The 22,137-nt window shown below is 34.3% G+C and overlaps 2 protein-coding genes across 2 annotated transcripts; both read left to right on the plus strand.

Annotated features, from left to right (window-relative positions):
- The first annotated feature begins 1,761 nt into the window (after window positions 1–1,761).
- Window positions 1,762–9,288, plus strand: LOC134752096 (uncharacterized). The gene is made up of 5 exons (XM_063687660.1): window positions 1,762–2,062; window positions 6,740–6,848; window positions 7,220–7,360; window positions 7,650–7,821; window positions 8,807–9,288. Exons 1-5 carry the CDS (start codon window positions 1,943–1,945, stop codon window positions 8,958–8,960), a joined length of 696 nt encoding a protein of 231 aa, XP_063543730.1. The 5' UTR covers window positions 1,762–1,942; the 3' UTR covers window positions 8,961–9,288.
- Window positions 9,289–12,341: 3,053 nt separating this feature from the next.
- Window positions 12,342–17,299, plus strand: LOC134755457 (uncharacterized). Its single transcript, XM_063692015.1, has 3 exons — window positions 12,342–12,478; window positions 14,096–14,282; window positions 16,633–17,299. The coding sequence occupies exons 1-3, from the start codon at window positions 12,413–12,415 to the stop codon at window positions 16,821–16,823; spliced, it is 444 nt and encodes a 147-aa protein (XP_063548085.1). The 5' UTR covers window positions 12,342–12,412; the 3' UTR covers window positions 16,824–17,299.
- The last annotated feature ends 4,838 nt before the right edge of the window (window positions 17,300–22,137 follow it).

The raw sequence follows: 22,137 nt of genomic DNA on the forward strand, positions 1-22,137 counted from the left end.
TTGTATTTGTGGGCTTTAAATTAATTAAATTTAGAAAGGACGTTGGGTCGTTTTTTGGCACACGAGTACTTACACATTATTTATTTTCAGCGATACCATACTTTTTTTAAATCTTATAATTTATTTACTCAAAAAAAATTCACAGTAAAAGTATTTATAACATAAATATTGTTCCAAATTTGCCAAACTGCATGACAGTTTGTTAGCGAACGATAGCACTCGACCACAGATTAATAAATAGTTACTACGTAACAGATACATCATTCCCATACAAAAGCGAAAATACCTACTCTATAATAGCCTACAAAATCTTAATAATAATACCTGCTGCTCAGGACGAGAAGAAATGTACCATAAGTATGCGCACAAAGAGTCGAGACTGCCTTGCTCGCCGTGCGAGCCACGTGCCAACGCGTCATCGTAAGAATGCGCTAGGGTTGTACTGTTACTTATGTTATTATTGTAATAAAACAAATGTTGCGAATCAACCATATTTTATATTAGTCAATCAAATATTTAAAAACAACACTTATAATACCTGACTCAAAAAACTCCTTAATTTACGATTTATCTACTTATGTTCAAAGAAATAAATAGTGACAAAATTCATAAAGATAGATTTAAAATACTACTCACCTTTCTTCGTCTCTCGGAAATGAAAAAACCGGCCAAGTGCGAGTCGGACTCGCCCACCGAGGGTTCCGTACTTTTTAGTATTTGTTGTTATAGCGGCAACAGAAATACATCATCTGTGAAAATTTCAACTGTCTAGCTATCACGGTTCATGAGATACAGCCTGGTGACAGACGGACAGCGGCAGCGGAATCTTAGTAATAGCACAGAGTAACTTATACTAGAGCGGTACTGTCATAGTAAATTTTGTAACCCCAGTAAATTCACTGCCATCTGTCGACACACTTTAAAACTAAAAATGAAGATTTATAAAAATACGATAGAATGTATTTAAATATAGATAAATGATATTTTTTATTTGCATTAATTATTTTTATGATTTTGACCCATGTTCTTTCACTGATATGCGTTAAAATTGTTAAATAACAAACGAAACCGTCAACGCCATCTATACGACTGTAGGCCAAAACTAGTAGCGCCCTCTGAACGAGAATCAAATTTTCTTGATTTTCGAGGCACGTTTTTTCCTTAGACTGTATTCATCTAAATAGGGTGCCGTTTTTACCCTTTGGGTAAGGAACCCTAAAAAAACGACAAATTTTCTTTTGTTTTTTGACTTTTACACCCATCTACTGCACAATAATTACGTGGTTTCGGCATTTCGAAGCGTAAGCGCGGGAAACGTGCGGTGCGAGCGCTCAGGCGGGCGTTCGGCGGCCCTCTGTCGATTATATCGTCGACGATACACCGAGCGGTAGGCATATAGCGCGTGGCTTTGAGCGAGTGAAGGAGGCCTGACTCGACATACTGCCTTATTATACACTGCGAGGTGTAGGTAGTAAGTGTGGTAGTAAGTAACAGCAACACACTTAGCTGACTAGTTGGTAGGCCTTATCTCATTGCAACAAGGTTTAGAGGTGGTCAGAGAACTGTGACAAAGATGAAATACTCAAACACACTTCATATTGTGAATGGCAATATTGTATTTATATTGCAATTTAACACAAATTCTTATTTTCTAAGAAAAGTCAGATAATTCTACTATCACTTAACTATTAATAATACAATCTAAACCCAAAAGTCATATCCCAGAAAAAACCCTACCTACAGAATGAGTCACATTGTCAGATAATGGTATTCTAGTAGCGTTCGACCACATTAACAAATGTCCCATACAAAATGATAACAATTCCCTTTTGTTAGTTCAACATTAACTACCGACTAACTGATACGTTTAGTGCGCCTTTTTAATGTTGATATAAATAGGTAGTTGGTTAATTAGAGTTTAGTTTTGGTGGCGAATTAAGAAATGGCTATACAAATATATTTAGTGGCAGTGATTGTCTTGATCAGTGGAAGTGCAGCCAAAATTGTGAATAAATTTAAATGTCCTGAGGTCAGGGCTGTCCCACACTTCGATTTGCAACAGGCAAGTAGTATTTACTAGGTTATTTATATAGTTGAATCCAAGCGGTTTATGTAGGTATAAATGAAAAATGAAAAGTTATTTATTTAGGTAAATATTTCGTTTTGACAATACAGTTAATGGAGTCTCCTAGTAAGTATAATATACCTGTGACAACTACTTATGTCTTATATAATGTATTATTTGTTTTTCCTCGTAACCCGGAAATAAACGCTTTTTTACCAAAGTTTTTAATATGGAATATCAATAAAAGTTGACATTAAATACAAACAGTAAAAACGCCGACTTTGATTGTTACCTAATATTATATTCCTGACTTATATTATATTTTTATTTGGTTTAGGTTTTCTGAAAGACGTCTAGATTTGCATGTTATTTCCTAACCGGATTCCAAGTCTAAAATTTTATAAAATAATTGTTGTAAATTACGTTGTTCGCGATATTTCAGTAAAGAATGAATCAGGTTAGTATCAACATATTTTGTAGCCCGTACAGCGCGTTGGCGTCGGACGCTGCATTGATAACCATGCGGACGTCAACTGGAATTCTGTACCTACCTATATTTTATTTTATGAAATTATAGTGGCTTCTAAACATAGCTCGTGTATAATCACTACAGTCATATTTTAATATACAAAGTAACAGAATAATAGTAATAGTTGCCAGTTGCAAAATATAGGGGAATCTAAATTAATGATCTTAAAATTTATCCGTCTAATCATTAATTAACTGAGTTTTTTTTTTAAAGTTACACTTAATTATGACCCCGTAATTATATTTTTTTAATTTACCGAGCAGCACTGTACTGCAAACATTAAGAAACATAATATAAGATGACATACGATATTTTATACGATCGACGCGATACGATCTTTTTATAGTAACTGCTAACTAGCGTTGAAAAGCTCGTATCCCGTAACTTGTGTGATGTGTTTCTAAGCAAAATTTATCTCAATATACTTCTTAGGTCCTATATCCTATGCTGTTTAAATATTACCCGTATTGAATTCATTCATTCATTGTTCGAAGTTAAAATAGTGATAGTGTCATCATCAAATATCTTGCAGAGAATATGAGTGATTCTCAAAAGAGAGGCATCTTAACCTCTCATCGAGTTTTTGAATTGAATGTATGCTTATTTTCTGTTTTTCATATGTAAAAAAATATTTGTACATAAACATAAACAATGTTTATCGAGGCCAAGTCATTATTTGTATTTAAATTTAATACTTATATTTAAAAAAAAGTGTCACTTTTTACTGTAACCTGTCTTGTCCAAATGCATCGCTCTTCCAGTTTTAGTTATTTAGATTTTATAAGCACCAATTGATGTTAATAAATATTATGCTATATGATAACATAAACAATACCTTTTAAAATGTAGTACGTTGCACGGGTCTTATATATATAGATAAATGAAACTATAAACGAAACATTTAAATTTCAGTCAACAATTGATTTTGAATGAAGTCTTATATTTTCTTACATAACGAAAAATAACAAAAAAAAGAAACTGAGAAGGATATGAGAAATTGTGTTCTAAAAAATATTTATCGACAAACGTGTCAAATACTTATTGTTTTAAAACCGTCTTTTGTAAAATGCAGGGTAAAACCAAACGTTAATGAACAAAGCTGTGTACGATAAAGAAAATTTTGCCTGAGGAGATTTTTAGAACCACAAATCCATCTATGAGCCACTTCGTTGAAAACAAAATAGCTGTCGCCGTGTCCAACAATATTACAGTTGTGCCAAGACGTGCCAGAACAATAAAGAGTAATTTTACTAATCTTTATAGGAATCTTTGGAATTAAATCCTACGTAACTAACCCTGAGTAACGAAAGTTCAGTAAGTTGGGATAATGTGTATCAATATTATGGTGGTGCAAAATAAATGAAAAAATGACATATTAATCGTGATACTCATACTCATTTATTGATAATATACATAAAATATTACTATGTCAACATCACAAAATAGGTACCTACATTTATATTGTTAAATCATTGGAAATAGTAAACAAATATGTTTAGAATTAAAATTACAATAAAATCGTTATGTCCAATAAAAGTAAATATATATTATTCGTACTGAACTTAAAGAACTTATAACTGAGTAATATACAATTAAACTTTTAAGAAACTAATACGAATCGCAACAAACAACCGAGATTAAAAATTGGTACTCTCGAAATTGGGACCTTATCATAATATTATAAAGATAAAGTTACTGCCTGCATCAAAGAAAATCACAACTATGAAAAAATAAAAAATATAATATATTTTCTACTATTCACCCATGGACGTTACCAAACGTTAATCTTCTGGGGGTTGTTTTTCTTTACGGGCCACTCCCCTATTTACCTACATTTAAGCTTTGAACATAACTGAACTTTCTATATTGGTTGATTTGTGTTGCCGAGGGCGACTGCATAGATGTCAAGCGCGACCTTAAGTAGGTACATACCTATATAATTATGCAGCAGTCGTGGCCCTTTTTTAATTTCCATTTTACATATATTTGTAACAGCATCATGGCATTCAGCCATAAAAAAAAACTATAACCATTATTTGCGTTTTGGTTCGGAATGACATTTTGCCAATACACCTATTAAAAAAAAACAATAAACGATATTTTATATATTTTTCAGTATTATTTGTATAAAATTTACAAAAAAATTATAACAAATTCCAATAATATTGAATTGCAAATTTAACTACAAATACAGATTTAAAATATTTCATTTAAATATTAGCGGTAAAAATGTCTACTTCAAACACGCGTAGGTATTTTTTTAATCATTTTGGAGGTAAAGTTGACATTTTTCATTCTGTAATTATGTTTTATTGGATTTACTGTGCGTTGTTGATTGTGTTATTTAATATAAGTTCCGACGAAAATATTAAATTAATACCTGATAATTATACTCCATGTTTAAGGCAACGATGTATGTGAAGCATAACATCAAAATAAAAAACTATGTAATCTTAGTTATGTGGCTAAAACAACAGTCAGACGGATGCAAGGCGAAAAAATCAAAGATACATAAATATATCTTGAAAATTTGTAAAATAAATTGATAAACTACATGTGTAAAATATACGACACGTGTGATAAAGATAGGTATAGGTGGTAGTTATAGTTTACTTTTAGTTTCTTTAGAAATAAAACTTTGATTTCGTGGAGTATTCTTTATTTATTTCATTGCATGTTTGAGAAAAGCACTATACGTACATCGGCGTGAAAAGGGGTTGTCGGCCTCATAACTATCCATCTATATGCATTCGGCCGGCAATCCCTTACTTCCCAGCCTCTGTAGTAATTAGTAATGTACTAATATTTTGTGTTATAGTATGAGAAACGTTAAATTGTATGTAATTCAGGACGATGTCAATATCAAATACCTAATTAACCAAAGAGGCGAAATAGACCTATCGGTAAGACATACTTATTTACTTATTCCTATGGGAATAAACGTTTTTTGCAATATAGGTACCTATTTAATATTATAATCTATAAGATGCTGTCTGTAACTCTGTATGTTGTCTGTAACCTTTTGCCGAATATAAACGCCTGACAAAACATTCTTCGCAAAGTATTTGTAATAGGAGGTGGAGCACAAATTCAAAAAGGGTTTCGATTAAACAAGAAACACCTTGTTTAATGCATTCCCGAGGGTACAACGGAATAAATGGGATTCTAAAGTATGGAATGTTGGAAAAGGCTCGAGTCCCAATAAAAATCGTAAGGTTGGGGGCCGATTGCACCAAACCGTTTGTAATCGTAATAGCATTTGCACAAAACCACATCGTGTTTCTTTCAACTTATTTAAGACATCTGTAAAATTGATGCATATAAATAGAAACTTCGGGATTTTCGAATCTCGCTTTAAAGGAACTTAAAGCACTGAGTCGTAAAACTAAGTCGAGTCGATTTTGGCTCAAAAGAGAGAAAACAAACAAACAACAAAATAACGTTCTTATTAGTCGGTTAAAAACAAGCCAACATATTTTCTTGGGTAACCGCAATTCTTGAAATAAAATAATTTCAATAGAAATTCATTATATTTACGCGATATTATCAGATTTTATCAGTTTAGGTACTACTAGGTACTAGGTACAATACAAACCTATAATTGTTTCAATTACCTACCTTTGAGTTTTTTCATTCTCTTTTTGTAGTAAATTTAATAACTGAACCTAAAATTTTAAGTCAGTATTATTATTATTTACTAACACCCAAATCATCACTTATCATGTGTACAAAAATAACGTTGCCTTGCTGACAGTAAAGTTGGAGAGCTTACTACTGATAGCCCAAGAATTGTGGAATAGTTTGTAAAAAATACCTACACTATTACATACATATAACCGTAGCCTAAACGGAAAACAATGTTTTCTTCTGTATTATCTATTTATTCTTTCATGTATGTGATTTATGTGGTAATGGCGTGATAAAAGTTTTAGTAGTCTACTGTAACAGAAATTATAGGTACTGTAAAAGCGCCTATCTGAAAAAAGGTCTTAAATAATAATTCATCGAATTTAAATAATAATTGTAACGACGTAGAGACATGTCAACTGTCAGCTATTAGAAATGAAAGGACCAATTACTTTATTTATGATAAAAACGAGGTTATCCGTAACCTCGAGTTAATAATTGGTCAAGTTTTTTTTCAGATGCTCGGTGACTGGTATGTGGTGGAGTACTATGCAAGCGCAGAGGAAGCCCTATCATACAGCTGTATGAAATCAGTGTTCGCGCAAGACGACCATGTGCCCGCTGCAGGTATGTAACAAAAACTAAACTTTATGAATTAATAAAGCAACAATTAGCTTTGAGAGCCTAAGTACAATATTGAGATGATACCTCTAGGTATTACTAGGAATTAAAATTGAAGTTGGTACCTAACTGTAGGCTCGCCTGGCAACGTGACGTCACGATCGCAATATGGCGGGCAGCTACCGTGGATTCAAAAACATTGAAAAATCTACTTATTTTCTACCTTAAACTCTGATGCAGCTAATAAGTGAACTCCGTGCCATGATACTCGGCTCCTAAATGAGGCTCCTAAATTCGCTGTTGTCGTAGTATATAAAAAGTCTAACATAATTATGTCATCAAGACCTTGATTTATTGAACGCAGCCAACAATTTCAGATGGTGGGTGGACGCCGGGTGTAACAATGAACTTCACTTACCGATTCGCGGACGACCCTCTGGGGGAGAATCTCTTCGGCAACATCACTTGGCGCGTCGACCTCAACCAACCAGCCCATTGGACACATGCCGAGAGCACCTGTGAGTAACCAATGATGCTTATTATTAATATTTTATAGGTCAAAAACGCTTATCGGCAGAGGCGATTTTACGACCTTCATTTAATATGCAGCAATTGTGGCACTCAATATAAATAGGTAATTTTAAATTGATTCAATATAATAAGAAATATTACTGGCTTTACAACTGTTGTACCTACAATTTTCTTGCTTGTACAGCGTCTTAGTGTATAGTAGGCACACTAAGAGGCTAACCGCACGTAACGTAGAAACGTTGCTAGCGCTTGACCTAACGAATAATGTATTTCTAGATGACGGCATCTACAACACGTACGTGCTAGACACGGAGTACAAGACCTGGTCGCTGCTGCTGCACTGCGCGGAGCCCAAGGACAAGGCCCGGTATCTGAGCGCTTTCATCCTGTCTCGCAACACAACGCTCCCCAAGAACGTAATGGCGTATCTCAGGGACAAGTTACCGAGGTTTGTAATAGCGTTTAATAGATTATGGCAGGATGATCTAGTCGCTACTTTACTGCGCTGAGCTGAGCTAACTGAGGAGGCTCAATTCTGAGGGTCTACCGCGAAAAACGGAAATCGAAATTTCGTTACCAGCCTCTCTAATAGATAGCTCTTGCATATTCGAACGATGGGGCAGATATAGTTATTTGTTTTACAAGGGGGCAAAGTTGTTGTTTAACCGCTCGTGCTAATATTGATACCCGAGCAAGCGAAAGATTCCAAAATTGAGCCACGAGCGTAGCGAGTGGTTCGAAAAGTGGAATCTTGAGCGTTGCGAGGGTTTCAAGGCACGAGGGTTAAACAAATTTTGCCACCGAGTGCAACACAACATTTTTCACCTCACCAACGCGAAGAAAATATCAACTATAACATATCAAACATAATGAAACCAAATCAAATCCAAATGAACGTTATTAAATATTTATCATTCAAAACTATAACTTAAAAGTCACTTCTATCAGCCAACATGAGCAAACAGCTCAAAATTTGCACCAGATTACTTTGCCTCACATGTGGATAAAATGCAACTTTCTTATCAGTTTTTGAAGTACAAAGAGAGCCTTTCCGAGCTGGTGTGGTAAAAAATCATTTCGATTTTTATTTTTTGCGAGAGGGTCTCTGAGCATCACCAATACCATCATTCGTTAAGCTTCCTTAAAGCTATCGACGTTTGAACTAACGTAAAACAAAATTGCCGATGAGTACAAGTAGCCTAACTACAGTTTACGCTTTAATTATTGCAAGCAATCTGCTTAGTCACCGGTGTACAGAGTCGACAACGTCTTTTTGATTTAAGTGTCAGTGTATAGGTAACCACCGAACCATCCTCTTGACTACTACCAAGAGTGCCAAGCGTTTTAAAAAGACTTAAAATTTAAAATAGTCTACGTAGAGAAATAAGATATTTATAGTATGTATCATATCCCGTCTGTATCTTTATCCCCAGATACGACATCGACATGAACTACGTATTCGCGATCCCGCACGACGACTGCAAGGACAAGCCGGCACGTGCCGACTACTCGCCAGTGCTCGTGCCGGTCGACTCCAAGAAACCGCAGAAACCCGGCCTCGCCTACAATGTAGCAGAGGATAATTAAAATTCTGAATGCACACAATGTGCCCGCCATTGGTCAAATACCTACAGAAATGCTTTGACATCTTACACCAAGATAACCTATACATATACCCATATCCCATATACCCATAGTGTTTGAAATGGCGAGGAAAGAGTTAGAAAATAAAATAATTACGTAATATTATTATATTTTAATGTGATATTTAAATTGTTATTTAAATATGTAATGTCATTATTGCGAAGCTGTAACTGTCGAATGTAAAAAATCTAGTAATTCTACCAAAATTATTTATATTAATTTTTAATAAAATATCGTATTTTATAATAATAAAATATTTTTTGTAAACATCTTTACCGACCTTTTAATAAAACAGTCAACCGTAGGGGTTCCTAATAAGCCAAGTACTTACAATAAAATATCTGCAGTCTAACTCAAGAAAATCTACAGTTATCGAGAATCCGGTCATAAGAAAGCATTTTTAAGCTTGCTTAAACGGAGACCTTCGCTTCGCTCGGCCAAACTTGCTAAGTAGTTACTATGTTGTAGAAGTATACTCTGTATTTCGTATATATGTAAGTACTTGCACGTAGAGTAAGGAGGGTTGGCCGTCTGACCATTTCTTGTCTCTATTTAAATTCAATAGCTAATTCCAAACTTTTTTCGTAATGAGCAAAGTTGTAAAACATTCATATTAAGACTAAATTTATAAATGCTAATAATTATTTAAAGTCATATTTAATAAATCTATACATATATCCCAGGGTAAGTATAGGACCAATTGGAATGTACCTATATATGGAATGTAAATGGATGGATGGATGGATTCCCTTGGATAGGATGGACTAACTACTGGGCTATTGGATGAAAATTTGGGTTCCTACCTAATAAAACAGTGTCTAATTCTATCTACGGTTGACGGTGATTAGCGCTTTACAAGATCAAAGCAACATAAAATAAATTGGCAGTTGATGTTGCCGTCAAGGTGTCAGGACTCAGGAGTTGGCTATAATATATTATGCAGTCAGTGCAGTGCAGTCCCACCCATCCAACCAGGCTTACCTAGGTTGTTATAGTCCTTTTATTATAACATCATTGGTAAGTATTGCCAAAATATCAAACAATTATCATAAACTGAATTGCGCAAAGACGTCATAACTAGCCGAATCTTCTCTAGAAGGATCTTCTCTGAATTTTATTATCAAATGCCATACAGACTGAAACTAAAGTAGCGTCATCTTTAAGTCAGTTTAGAACTGTAGCATAATATTATTATGGTTAGAATTTACCTTTACACGTTAACTGCTTTCGAAGAATCGATAGGGCACGAACATTGTTTGAAGCATATTAGTATGCTATACAGGATTCGTCTGCAAGCACAAACGACATACGTTCTGTGGTACACATATGATAGGTACCTAGTTATGACATTCAAACTTGACCGTGTCCAAACCACTCAGGCAACAATAAGCGGGCAGAATCGAATAGTCGCTCTTATGGAATATCTTGGTGTCGCGTCAATAAATTTACAATTTTCAATTTACCCGAAGGCGACGTCAAAGAATAAAACTTTAGACTCATTTTACAGATGACAACACATGAAATAGTCAAAGTGACACAGTAGAGAGAGATTGGTAGAGATATGAGGTTCATAATCAGAATAATGTTTTCGCCTCAAACAGGATGATGCGGTTACTCGGTTACTGTTGAAACGCGTTGTTAGCTAATACATTTTATTTCGCATTGGAGAATACACTCGTACCAAAGAGAATAGATAGTATAGAGGGTTTTGTAGTCACAGTAAATTTACTGCCATCTATCGACACACGATAAAAACTAAAAATGATAATGTATAAAAATATCAAAAAATGTATATGGATAAATGTTTTTTTTTATAACGCCATATGACTTTGACCCATGTTCTTTCACAGATATGTGATCAAATTGTTAAAATATCAAACGGTGTCATCAACGCCATCTAGCCGAGTATAGGCCTAGCAAAGGTGTGGTGCCAATGGTGCCATCTTATTCGAGGATGATTTTTCTTGATTTCCGAGGCATTTTTTCTCCCTAGACGTTATTCGTTCGTTCGTTCGTTCGAATAATATATCTCATAATCTATGAAAAAATAGGTTACGCTTAATTTTTTTATAATCATAATTGTCATATATTTCACACGTCGAATTAATGCTTTTAAGCATTAAAATAACTTATTTTATAAAATATTTAAATTTCTCTACAAAGTTTCAGTCGCACTATGAAAATGGGTACTTTATGACATTCATTGACCGGCAACGGCAAACATATTGCCATCTTGTAACTAGGAAATGACAGCAGATGGAAAAAACAATTCTCGCTTAAAATTAATTAAAAAAAATTGGTTAAAGGGTTAAGGTACCGTTCTGATTCAGATAATACCAGCATTACTGCTGCAGTAATGCCGCACTGCAATACCGCTGCAGTAATGCTGCCGACTGCATTGAGCCAGGAAACGTTAAAAAGGTAATTTTATTGAGAAATTTATACTAAATTTGACGTTTTCAGCACTGAACCTTCAACATTTTGTCATTTCAAAGTTTGTACAGTCAGCATCAATAGTACCTATATTATAGTGGATGAAACAACACACATTCGCGTTCTAAAGTATCTGTCAGAGTCTAATTGTTCTAAATACAGGAACTTATTTATTATTGTTAAGCTATCAGAGAATATGTAGTAGGATACTTTTGACGCGTAGTCCGTAGATCCGTTACTTTTGTTGTGACTGTACAGAATGAGCTTGGTCCGACTCTATTGAACTTTGGTGCTACACCGTTATCCGTGACGCTGCGTTTTACGTAAGCGAACAACTCGCGAACGCGAAGCGAAGAGGCGCGGCGCGCCGCGGCGGGCCCACGGCGTTCGCGCTCGCATCGAGATCGCCCACGTAAAAGGACACTTCTACAGGTATCAAAGAATTGATTTACCCCGCGCCGCATCGCTACGCGTTCGCGTGTTGTTCGCCTACGTAGTACGCTGCGTAAGGGACTGCAAAGGCACCTGTGCTACGACACTTACGACGCCGACGCAGGTAAACGCAGACTTTTTATTCGACTTTAAACATTATAGTCGAAATGATAACCTCCTCCTTTTGTTTTTTAAGTCTTTTAAAAAGGCAGATTTAATTAGGTACAATTATAAGAAGATATTGAGTGTAAAGGCAAGAATACCAAAAGCGTTTATCGTCAGTTATGGGGTCTGAATGTGTCCTTGGTGACTTTAGAGAAAGAGCATTACGGACGTAAATTAACCCGGTCGACATGTAAAGGTTTAAATAAAATAATAATTAACTCACAATACCCGCATGTATCTACAATACAAGCGGTTTTTCTCCACTCATATTCTTTGGCCGTCCGTTAATATTGGAGGCTTCATGCGTAAACCTGGCTATAAGTACAGCGGGAGCGTGGTAAAGTGTTTTTCATGAAAACTCGAACATGGCTGCGTCTCGTCTGTGTGTTTTTCTGGCTGTTTTAGTGAGCGCAAAGATGCTGGCTGCACAGGTTTGTTATTAATTAGGTATTAATAAACAATTATCAATTAAAATCTAGCGTCAAATGCTCTGTAACAATTATTATTCTAAGGCTCAAAAGGGTAGGAATAGACTTTCAAGGAATGTTTTAATACCTAGTGAAACCGGCCCAGCTTCAAAATCAGTTTTGACTTTATCACATTCAGAGTGATTTAAAAAGTCATTAACCGACTTCAAACAAAGGAGGAGGTTCTTAATTCGTCGGAATTTTTTGTTTTATTTTACTTGTCTTACGTACCGTGTGATTATCTATATTCGTGATTTTATATGCAGGGTGACCGGTAAGGATAGGAAACTAACATAATACAATACCTACAAAATTATTTACCAACTTAATGCCGGAAACATTAACATTCTTAACACCATACTTATCTTACTAACGAAGAAGAAAAATATCAGTAATTATATTGAATTTTAATACGTTTAATATATTAGAGATAGAAATTAGAAATCATACAATAAGACAAAAATACCTTAAATTGTACAAACAGTCGGGTCATAAGTTCTGTCACAAAGGTTTTTACTGATAAAAATGTTATGGATCTCTTATTAAAAGTAAAATGCTCTAGTGCAGAAACATCACTTTCTGCACACTTTTTAGAACAACAATGACCCTCTTTCAGATCATGAGAAATGAAAAACAATATGTTCTAATAAAGTAGATTCACACAAATAAACAATCTTAACTATTTTGTTAATATCATAATGATTTTTAGCCCTTTTGTGAAGTGTTATTTTTCGCTATCCAGTCGAGTGCTCGCGTCTAACGACAATTCCAAAGTAAACAAGTAGGTAGTAAATAAAGTCGCGATCTCAATTTTAAACTAATTATATTACGTCTCGATTAGTAGGTAAAACAAGCTTTCAAATCATACCAACATTATTTTATTAACACATTCACCGCTGAGCTACGGTCGTAGCGCTACGTCGTAGCCGATAACATGGGTTTCCCGATATGTAGCGGAAATGCTTCGTATTCAAAACGTAGGCAAAACGACAACGTGTCGTGAATAGCGCTGAGTGGGTTAAAACCATTGTATGTATTACGTTTTAACATAACCTTTATGAGATAACTTAAGTCCTGACTATGTATACATATATGTTGCCGTAGCCTATTGTAGTTCGTTTTTTTTAAACCATTAGAAAGAAGGTAAGCAATCTTGACGTGTCTTTTTATTAAAAATATTTTTTGAAAAATAAAGCCACAGCAAATATGTTACAATTATAAATCACTAGACTTATATTGACCGGGATATAGACCGTGATTACCTTTTGTATTATTTGTGAGCTCCCGATATTTCGACAATACAAAACAACAATACAAAAGGTAATCACGGTCTATATCCCGGTCAATATAAGTCTAGTGAAACTAACCGTGAATCTTTCAAAACTCTAATTATAAATCATATACGATCTTTTACATTATTTTGCTTTCATAAGTATGTAATATAAAGTAATTTTTTTAAAAGCGCTTTTCAATATTTTTATATAAAAAGACACGTTAAGATCTAAAAATGCTAAAAAAAACGAACTAGTTATAAAAAAGTTGAGACATCTCATCATACAATATACAGATAAATATTTTCAGCCAATATTTGGCACATTGTGGTGTGACCTGATGTGCGACGACGATGATGATGATGACGATTACTCGGACGGCGACATATTCGACTACTTGTTCGACCCTTGTGCCAGCTGCACCACTACCAAACCAGCAAAGACTAAACCGACCACAACGCCACCGGGAATGCAGCAGCCTTTCAATCTCGTTATACGTAAGATCATATTGCTTTGGCTGTTGTAAATGCACGATATATCCGGACCGATACGACTTTCAAACCTTCGAGAAAAGAGCGTCCGTTAACTCTGAGAATGACCTTCGGATTTTAGAAAGATACATCGGGTATCGGCGATAACACGCGAAGGTGATACTGCTGTTCTGCTTTCTTATTAACTCACAAAAAGTTTTAAACTTCCGCAAAAGTTAAGGATACCTATTGTCTCAATGTAAAATAAGCCCTAATTTAATGACATTATGCTTAATATTCGGTTGATATTGCGCTTTGACTTGTTGTCATAATCTAAATAAAATAGAATCAGAATTTTAAATTCGAAAACAAATTAGAAATTATATAGAATTGCTAATACCAGTCACATATTTCAATTCATATGGTAAAATGATACAATTGGAAAATTGTGATATTATTGTTATGGTGGTATTACTACTCTTATATAGTTTAAGGCTGAAAAGACCATTGCACTCTTTGGGTGTTGGATTGCAACTAAATCAGTAAGAGCCTGTCATTTTCTATTACGCGATTACGTCCGATTTTACCCGAAAAACGAATGTCATGCTGATAGTTAACGGACTGTACTCCCATCTTAAGAGGAAAGGACCGCTTCTCCATAGAAACGTAGTCCCCATTTTCCTCTCTGGATATTATGGAAAGTATTTTTACATAATTTGATATGATTTGATGTATATTAACCATAGCCTCTACGTTTGACTTTTTTCGATTTTTTAATTATTTTAAAATTTTGGTGCGTAAAACAGATTTCATACAAATTTTTAAATGATCCTAACTCTTATAATAATTTTAAAAAAATCAAACGTAGGGGCATAGCTGTGGTTGATATACAAGTAATTGTGTCAAAATATTGTCAATAATGTTAACATCCGGAAAGGAAAATGAGGACTAAGTTTGTACGAAAAGGCGATTTCGCGAGGGTCCTCCACTTTCGTCTTAAAGGCCGGTAACGTACTTGCAACCCCTCTAGTGTTTCAGGTGTCCATGGGCGATGGATATCGATTACCATCAGGCGATTGCCTCCGCACGTTTGCCTCCTATATCATTAAAAAAATAGCGTAAATCATGATAACCTCTAATTTATACTGTAAAAGAACATTATAAAACTTTTAAATGTGATTTCTACTTCCGGTTTTTATTTTAATTGAAATATTGAAATCAATTTATTGCATATCACATAGCAGGTACATACAGGTGTTCTTAAATATGAGCTGTTCATGTGACGCCCTGTTAGGGCACATAGTTCCACATAGGGAAACATACTTATTTAATCTAAAATTATACATATTATTATTTACATATGTGCCTAATAATTAATTAATTATTTTACATTTAAATAAAATCTGCCATGCACAATATTAATTACAATTACAATTAATTTACGATCACAAGTATCACAAAAGAGATATTATATATCTTCAAAAAATTCTCTGATATTATAGTAACATTTATCTAACAGAAATGTTTTTAGTTTCTTGCTAAACAGGCTTAATTTACTCTCGTTTTTTATGTTATTTGGGAGGTGATTATATATTTTTATTGACACATCGTGAGGGCTAGATGTGAACAGTTTCAGTTTAGAAAAGGGATGTTTCAGTTTATTTAAATTTCGGTCGTTTTTTTGGGTAGTGTTTCAGGAGAATATAGTTCGCTGTTTTCTTACAAATTTGCTGGTCTCTAGTATATAGGTATATATAGAGGTAAAAGTGAGTATTTTATACTTTACAAAAAATGTCTTACAGGATTCCATTTCGTCAATGTTGGCCATTATTCTGATGCATCTTTTTTGAAGAATAAATATTTTATCTATGTCGGTACTATTACCCCATAATACAATTCCATAGGATAATCTGGAGTGAGCGTATGCATAGTACGCTGCAAGAGCTGTTTTAAGTCCGTTACGCGTTTGAGGTGATTTAGGTGATTTAATTGCATATTAAGTATTACTTATAGTGTCTTTTTTTAATCCGTGGACTAAAATGACATTTCATGTGTTGCTAGTTTTTTGCGACTTATATTTACATTTATAAGACGTAAAAAAACTAGGAACACATGAAATGTCCTTTTAGTCTACGGAATAAAAAAATAGACTTTACTTTATCATAATTTCATACATTATATAGGTATTTGATGTGGTACTCGTAAGTCGTACTGCTCGTACAACCTATCGCGTATCGCGATCACGGCATAATATATTGACACAAATAGTTATTTATTGTACTAAATATCTTCATGTAAATCGTATGGCTTTTTGATAGGAGAAATAATTTTATGTTCGCCGACACAGAGTAAATTTGTTATAATCTGTATGTTGCAGCGCCAGCCAATGGCATGAACGTGACAATGACACCCGCGGGCAATTCGTGGCTCATGAACTTCATCCCGTGGCTCATGCCCGCGCCCCCTATTACGGCTCCGGGGCCCACCACGGCGGCACCAGCCACCACCGCCGCAGCTACCACAGCAGCAGGCAATACCACCGAGGCGGCTACTACTGCTAAAGCGTAAAAAATCTTGATCAGACATCAGTAAAAAAAACAAAAATTACCTGCATCTCGCGTGCTGCACTGAACAGTGTTCAGAATATGTCAAATATAATAAGTAATAAATAATAGGTAGTAGGCGTAGTAGGTTAATGAGGAGTGTCTTTTCAAAAGGGTTTATTTCTCTATGAAAACCATACAAAAATGCCATACCAACCATACAAGGTTTATTTTTGTATGGTTTTCATAGAAAAATAAACCCTTTTGAAAAGACACTTCTCTAATGTAATAAGTTATCTGCCTCGCCATTCGCGCACGAATATGTAACTGCAAGGTTATGGAATAGAAAACAATTAGTATAAAATAACACTGTTTATTGTTTGCATATTTAGATATTTGTTATGAAATGTGTTGTACAAAAACCATTAGTTGTAATTTTTACTGTAATCATTAAGTTGTTAAGTATAAAATAAACAAGGTACCTACCTATTTAGACTGAAATGTGTCTTTGATCATTCAGGCTTATTCGAGTTTTAGTTATTAGATCGGTATCATACTGGAAACAGATCTGATAACTAAAACTCGAATTGGCCTGTTTATTTTTACGAACGCAAGTCTTCATGGTGCCCTGAGCATAGAAATTCCTGCTAAATACCTACTTTTGAAGGATTATTCATAAAGAGATACAGGAATTGTAGACACTCAAGAGTCGGATTTTGACAGTAGTTTTTCGAATAGGTATTTGTATAAGTAAGTACTTTTTTTTTGCTTACTTTATTTTGCATATTAAGTGTTGAATAAATCTTATTCAGTCATTACTTTTGTTTCAAACCCCAGTCAATTCAAGCTCTAAGGTGGCATTTCGAGACTTTCATGTGTGCATATAACCGCATGTGAAACACGATAACATCGTCACGGCCCGTAGAAGGTAAACTGGTCGGATGATCTAGTTATGTTTTACGTCATTCTTGCAGGCTAATTGTAGAATGCGTTTTCTGATAACGTTAACTAAGAATTGGCTTTAATTTAGTTACCAACATGAAAATCAACGTGCAAGTTATCAATCCTATAGGTATAAGTTATCAATCCTACTCATAAATATCTATACACAATCAGCAGTCACACAATAATTATTTAGACACGAACATAATAGTCCCTAGTCCAATACATGATGAATCAAATTTAATGTGATCAATCAGGCGTCATGGTTATAAAATGTTATATACATGATAGTAGGTACTGATAATAGTATTTTATTATGTTGTCCCTGTCACACAATGCTAAATAACATCTTATAACACCCAATGTGGGAGTACCATTTGCATTAAACATTAAGAATGCACAGGAACGGAGAAACTAAGTATTCACTATGTATTCAGTGAGTTTTAGCTGCCCTATATAAAGCTCTACGACGCAACATTAAATAGGTAGGTACAGTCAAGTGTAAAAATATGGGTGCACTCATCATACTCAAAAATATGTCCCATAGCTCTTATGTCAGCGAGTTAAGAACTATGGGACATATTTTTGAGTAAGTTTTATTCACCCATATTTTTACACTTGACTGTGCCTATGTCTAAAAACAACCCCATGTTTTCAAAAGTTATTCCTATTTTTCTCACTACAAGTGCATACCTAGTTTTAGTTTTTATTGATTATTAATAAGTAAAAATTGCATCAGTAAAGAAGATAGCTGCAGTCTAAAGAAAAATATACTTACTGGTAATTTTAGTGTTTCTTCTTAATGTTTAGGAATAACAAGATACTCTACGTCAATACTTAAAATTTCATAATATTAACTCTGTTTGCATTTCTTTTCTTAACAATGCTTTCAACGCTGCTAGTAGTCGCATTGTTCTTGATTGTATTGATAAATACAACAGACCTACCTGTCTGTCTGTTTGACGACCGGTCTGGCCTAGTCGATAGTGAGTTAGTGACCCTGCCTATGAAGCCGATGGTCCCAGGTTCGAAACCCGGTAAGGGCATTTTGTGTGATGAGCACAGATATTTGTTCCTGACTCATGGGTGTTTTCTATGTATTTAAGTACTTATAGTATATATACTTCAGTATCGTTATCTTAGTATCCTTAGTCAATTTGTGTAAGAATGTCTTATATGTAATACAATATTTAAACATTTATTTATTATTTATTTTAAACTTTATTGCACAATATAACAAATAAAGTACTAATGGTGGACTTAATCCCTAAAGGCATTCTCTACCAGTCAACCATCAGGCTAAACAGAAACAGTAATAGGTGCAGGCATTGAACAAAAAAAAAGCAGAATAGGGTAACTTAGAACAAAAAATATAGCGATAAATAATACACACAACGAAAATAAACTTACAAATACATACTATAAATACTATAATTAAATAAACTTACATATATATTACTTTATTTTATGTACCCAGTGCAAAGAATACTATACCTGCCTACGATGGACAACTAACCAGTGAGCTTGTCGAAAAAATGCTTGCGTAACATGCGCTTAAACGAGAGCTTGGTTGGAGCCTGTCTGATGTTGAGTGGGAGATCATTCCAAAACCGGATCGCCTGAAGGATGAAGGAGTTAGAGACAAAACCGGTGCAATGAGAAGGAACAGAAGCATGACTAATTTCACATGTACAAGTGTGTACAATGTTCCATAAGCAACTACAGCACAGCTATACAGGTACTCACCTTTATTGACTAATAATATAAAATCCAGTAAATGGTTAAAATGAGATTAAAATATAGGTAGGTATATAGATTTGAATGTAAATATGTATAGGTATAGTGATAACTTTTTCTTAAATTAAAAATTATAAATTAAACATATACGAGTATTGGGACTGTAATTAGGTGATACGAGTAATACATTGTACGAGTAGGTACATACAATGTATTTTCCTTACGATTAGTTAGTACCGTTCTCCGAATCGCAATTAATTAAATCGTCTAATTAAATGTTTTTCTCGTCTAAAAATAAAACAAGATGGACTACATCGTCACAAAGAAGAGGAACGACCGCTTGATTGCTCTTGAGGCTTGGACCGGATGCCCTTCTGCAGCTTAATTAATGTTTTTAAACGATGCATTCCGGAATGATGTGTACAAATACAAACACAAACCTTATTCTTAACAGATTAAGGCACACTATCTATAATTTCTTACAATCACGATTAACGAAGGATCTAAAAGGACCAGAGGTCAATTGAGAATACACTTTCTATCGATGCGGGGTCTTAATCTTATCGACAGTTGTTAAGCTACATGATATGTTAGTTCATAATATATTTTGTTTTACGATTCAGTTTGTTATATGAACCAAAGATAGATATAACTCCGTAATAGATGGATACAGTCTAAGGAAAAAACGTGCCTCGAAAATCACGAAAATTTGATTCTCGATCAGATGGCGCCACTAGTTTTGGCCTACACTCGTATAGAGGGCGTTGACTGTTTCGTTTGTTATTTAACAATTTTAACGCATATCAGTGAAAGAACATGGGTCAAAATCATAAAAAATAATTAATGCAAATAAAAAAAATCATTTATCTATATTTAAATACATTTTATCGTATTTTTATAAATATACATTTTTAGTTTTAAAGTGTGTCGACAGATGGCAGTGAATTTACTGGGGTTACAATATTTACTATGACAGTACCGCTCTAGTATAAGTTACTCTATGTATGAACCAAGCATTTAATAGGAGCCGTCTTTTAATATATAAAATTTATTAAAAAACACTTCAAACGCTATTTACAACAATTTTCGTAAAATTTTCGTTCCCGATGCAAACTTTCAACCCGTTTTTCACCAACTTAGGGAATGAATTTTCAAAAACGGGGATATCAGTTTTCGTCTATTTTAATATAATGCCCTTTTACCGAGTTTCAAGTTCCTAGCTTAAAAAAATTGGGCTATATATAAACTTTCATCCCCTTTTTAACCCCCTTGGGGGTTGAATTATCAAGAATGTCGAAATAACTTTTTTTGTAATATTATAATTATGTTATGCCACAGAATAACTAATAGTACTACCGATTATGCCTTTCTAAGAAGCATTTGTAATGGATTCAAACTTTCAACCCCTATTTAAGCTTTGAAAGTTTGAATCCAATAAATTGAAAAAAAAATACTTGTCTTTATTCGAATAATATGGTAATGTACAAAGTTTAAAGTCCCGCACTCAACAAAATTTTTGATTTCCATACAAACTTTCAACCCCTTTTTCACCACCTTAGAAGATGAATTTTCAAAAACGCTGTAATTAGTTTTCTTCTATTTTAATAAAATACGTATTTACAAAGTTTCAAGTTCTTAGCTTAAAATAAAATTTAAAACCCCATACAAAATTACAAACTTTCATCTCCTTTTTAACCAGTTTCTTGTTTCGTGAGCTTACAGTGGGACTTAGTCAATCTGTGTAAGAAAGTAAGAATGTCTATAGGATAGGATATTTGTTTTTTATTTATTTATTTACATATTACAAATGGTGGTGTGCAAATTTCAACTTTCTAGCATTTATAGTTTCGACTCTGCATTGATGAGTCAATCCGTCAGTCAGTCAGGTTAGGAGTCAGGACACACGCATTTATATTGCTCTTAGGTCACAGGGCGGACACGCCATACATTAAAAATCACTTGCGTTTCTATATGTGAACGGCACGTCTGTACACGCGGCATGCGTCATAGTGTAAGTCGCTTAAAAATAATACTGAGCGGCCGGCAAACGGCCGTCAATCTGCTGTCGCGGGGCAAGGTAATTCGAGACGGGGCGGGGCGGTGCGTGGCCGTTCTGTATGATAATACTATTACTTATTATGTGCTTAGGTATACAACAGTTTTAGTTTTACATACACTTAACACACAATATGTGTTTTGTAACATAAGTACACAAAAATAATGTAGTTTACTACATTAATAATAATGTTACATTTATAACATTTGTTAAAGTAGGTACCTACTTAATTCAAATTATCGGATTAACAATTATTATTATTCAATTAAAAGTAAAACTAAAAGTAACTAAGAATAACAACTTATAAATAAAAAAAAATTAAAAAACAAAACTACTCTTAATTAAAAAACATCTAAATAAGGCCCCCGCGGCATTGTGCCAAAGATGCTGGCAGCATTCCCTCGCTGAATGGCAATACTTATGCGCTGCGAGAGAAAGCCGCCAGCTCTCTGGTCACCGGTTGCGTCGGTCACCTACTTATGTTACGTATATACATATTGCGTATTATAAAGTGTACCTATGTAACCGATGTACCTATCATTGCTGTAAAACTGTTGTATAGGAGCAGAAAAATGCTCTGAACGATCGGTAAAATATAGGCAGA

The sequence above is a fragment of the Cydia strobilella genome, chromosome 2, assembly GCF_947568885.1.
Source record: "Cydia strobilella chromosome 2, ilCydStro3.1, whole genome shotgun sequence".
Classification (NCBI taxonomy): Eukaryota; Metazoa; Arthropoda; class Insecta; order Lepidoptera; family Tortricidae; genus Cydia; species Cydia strobilella.

Bases quoted from the DNA above. Each gene is read 5' to 3' on its own strand.
- LOC134752096 (XM_063687660.1), top strand. From the start codon at position 1,943: ATGGCTATACAAATATATTTAGTGGCAGTGATTGTCTTGATCAGTGGA. The intron at 6,849-7,219 runs GTATGTAACAAA...CAACAATTTCAG, and splicing joins CGACCATGTGCCCGCTGCAG to ATGGTGGGTGGACGCCGGGT. The intron at 7,822-8,806 runs GTTTGTAATAGC...CTTTATCCCCAG, and splicing joins CTCAGGGACAAGTTACCGAG to ATACGACATCGACATGAACT.
- LOC134755457 (XM_063692015.1), top strand. From the start codon at position 12,413: ATGGCTGCGTCTCGTCTGTGTGTTTTTCTGGCTGTTTTAGTGAGCGCA. The intron at 12,479-14,095 runs GTTTGTTATTAA...AAATATTTTCAG, and splicing joins CAAAGATGCTGGCTGCACAG to CCAATATTTGGCACATTGTG. The intron at 14,283-16,632 runs GTAAGATCATAT...TGTATGTTGCAG, and splicing joins GCCTTTCAATCTCGTTATAC to CGCCAGCCAATGGCATGAAC.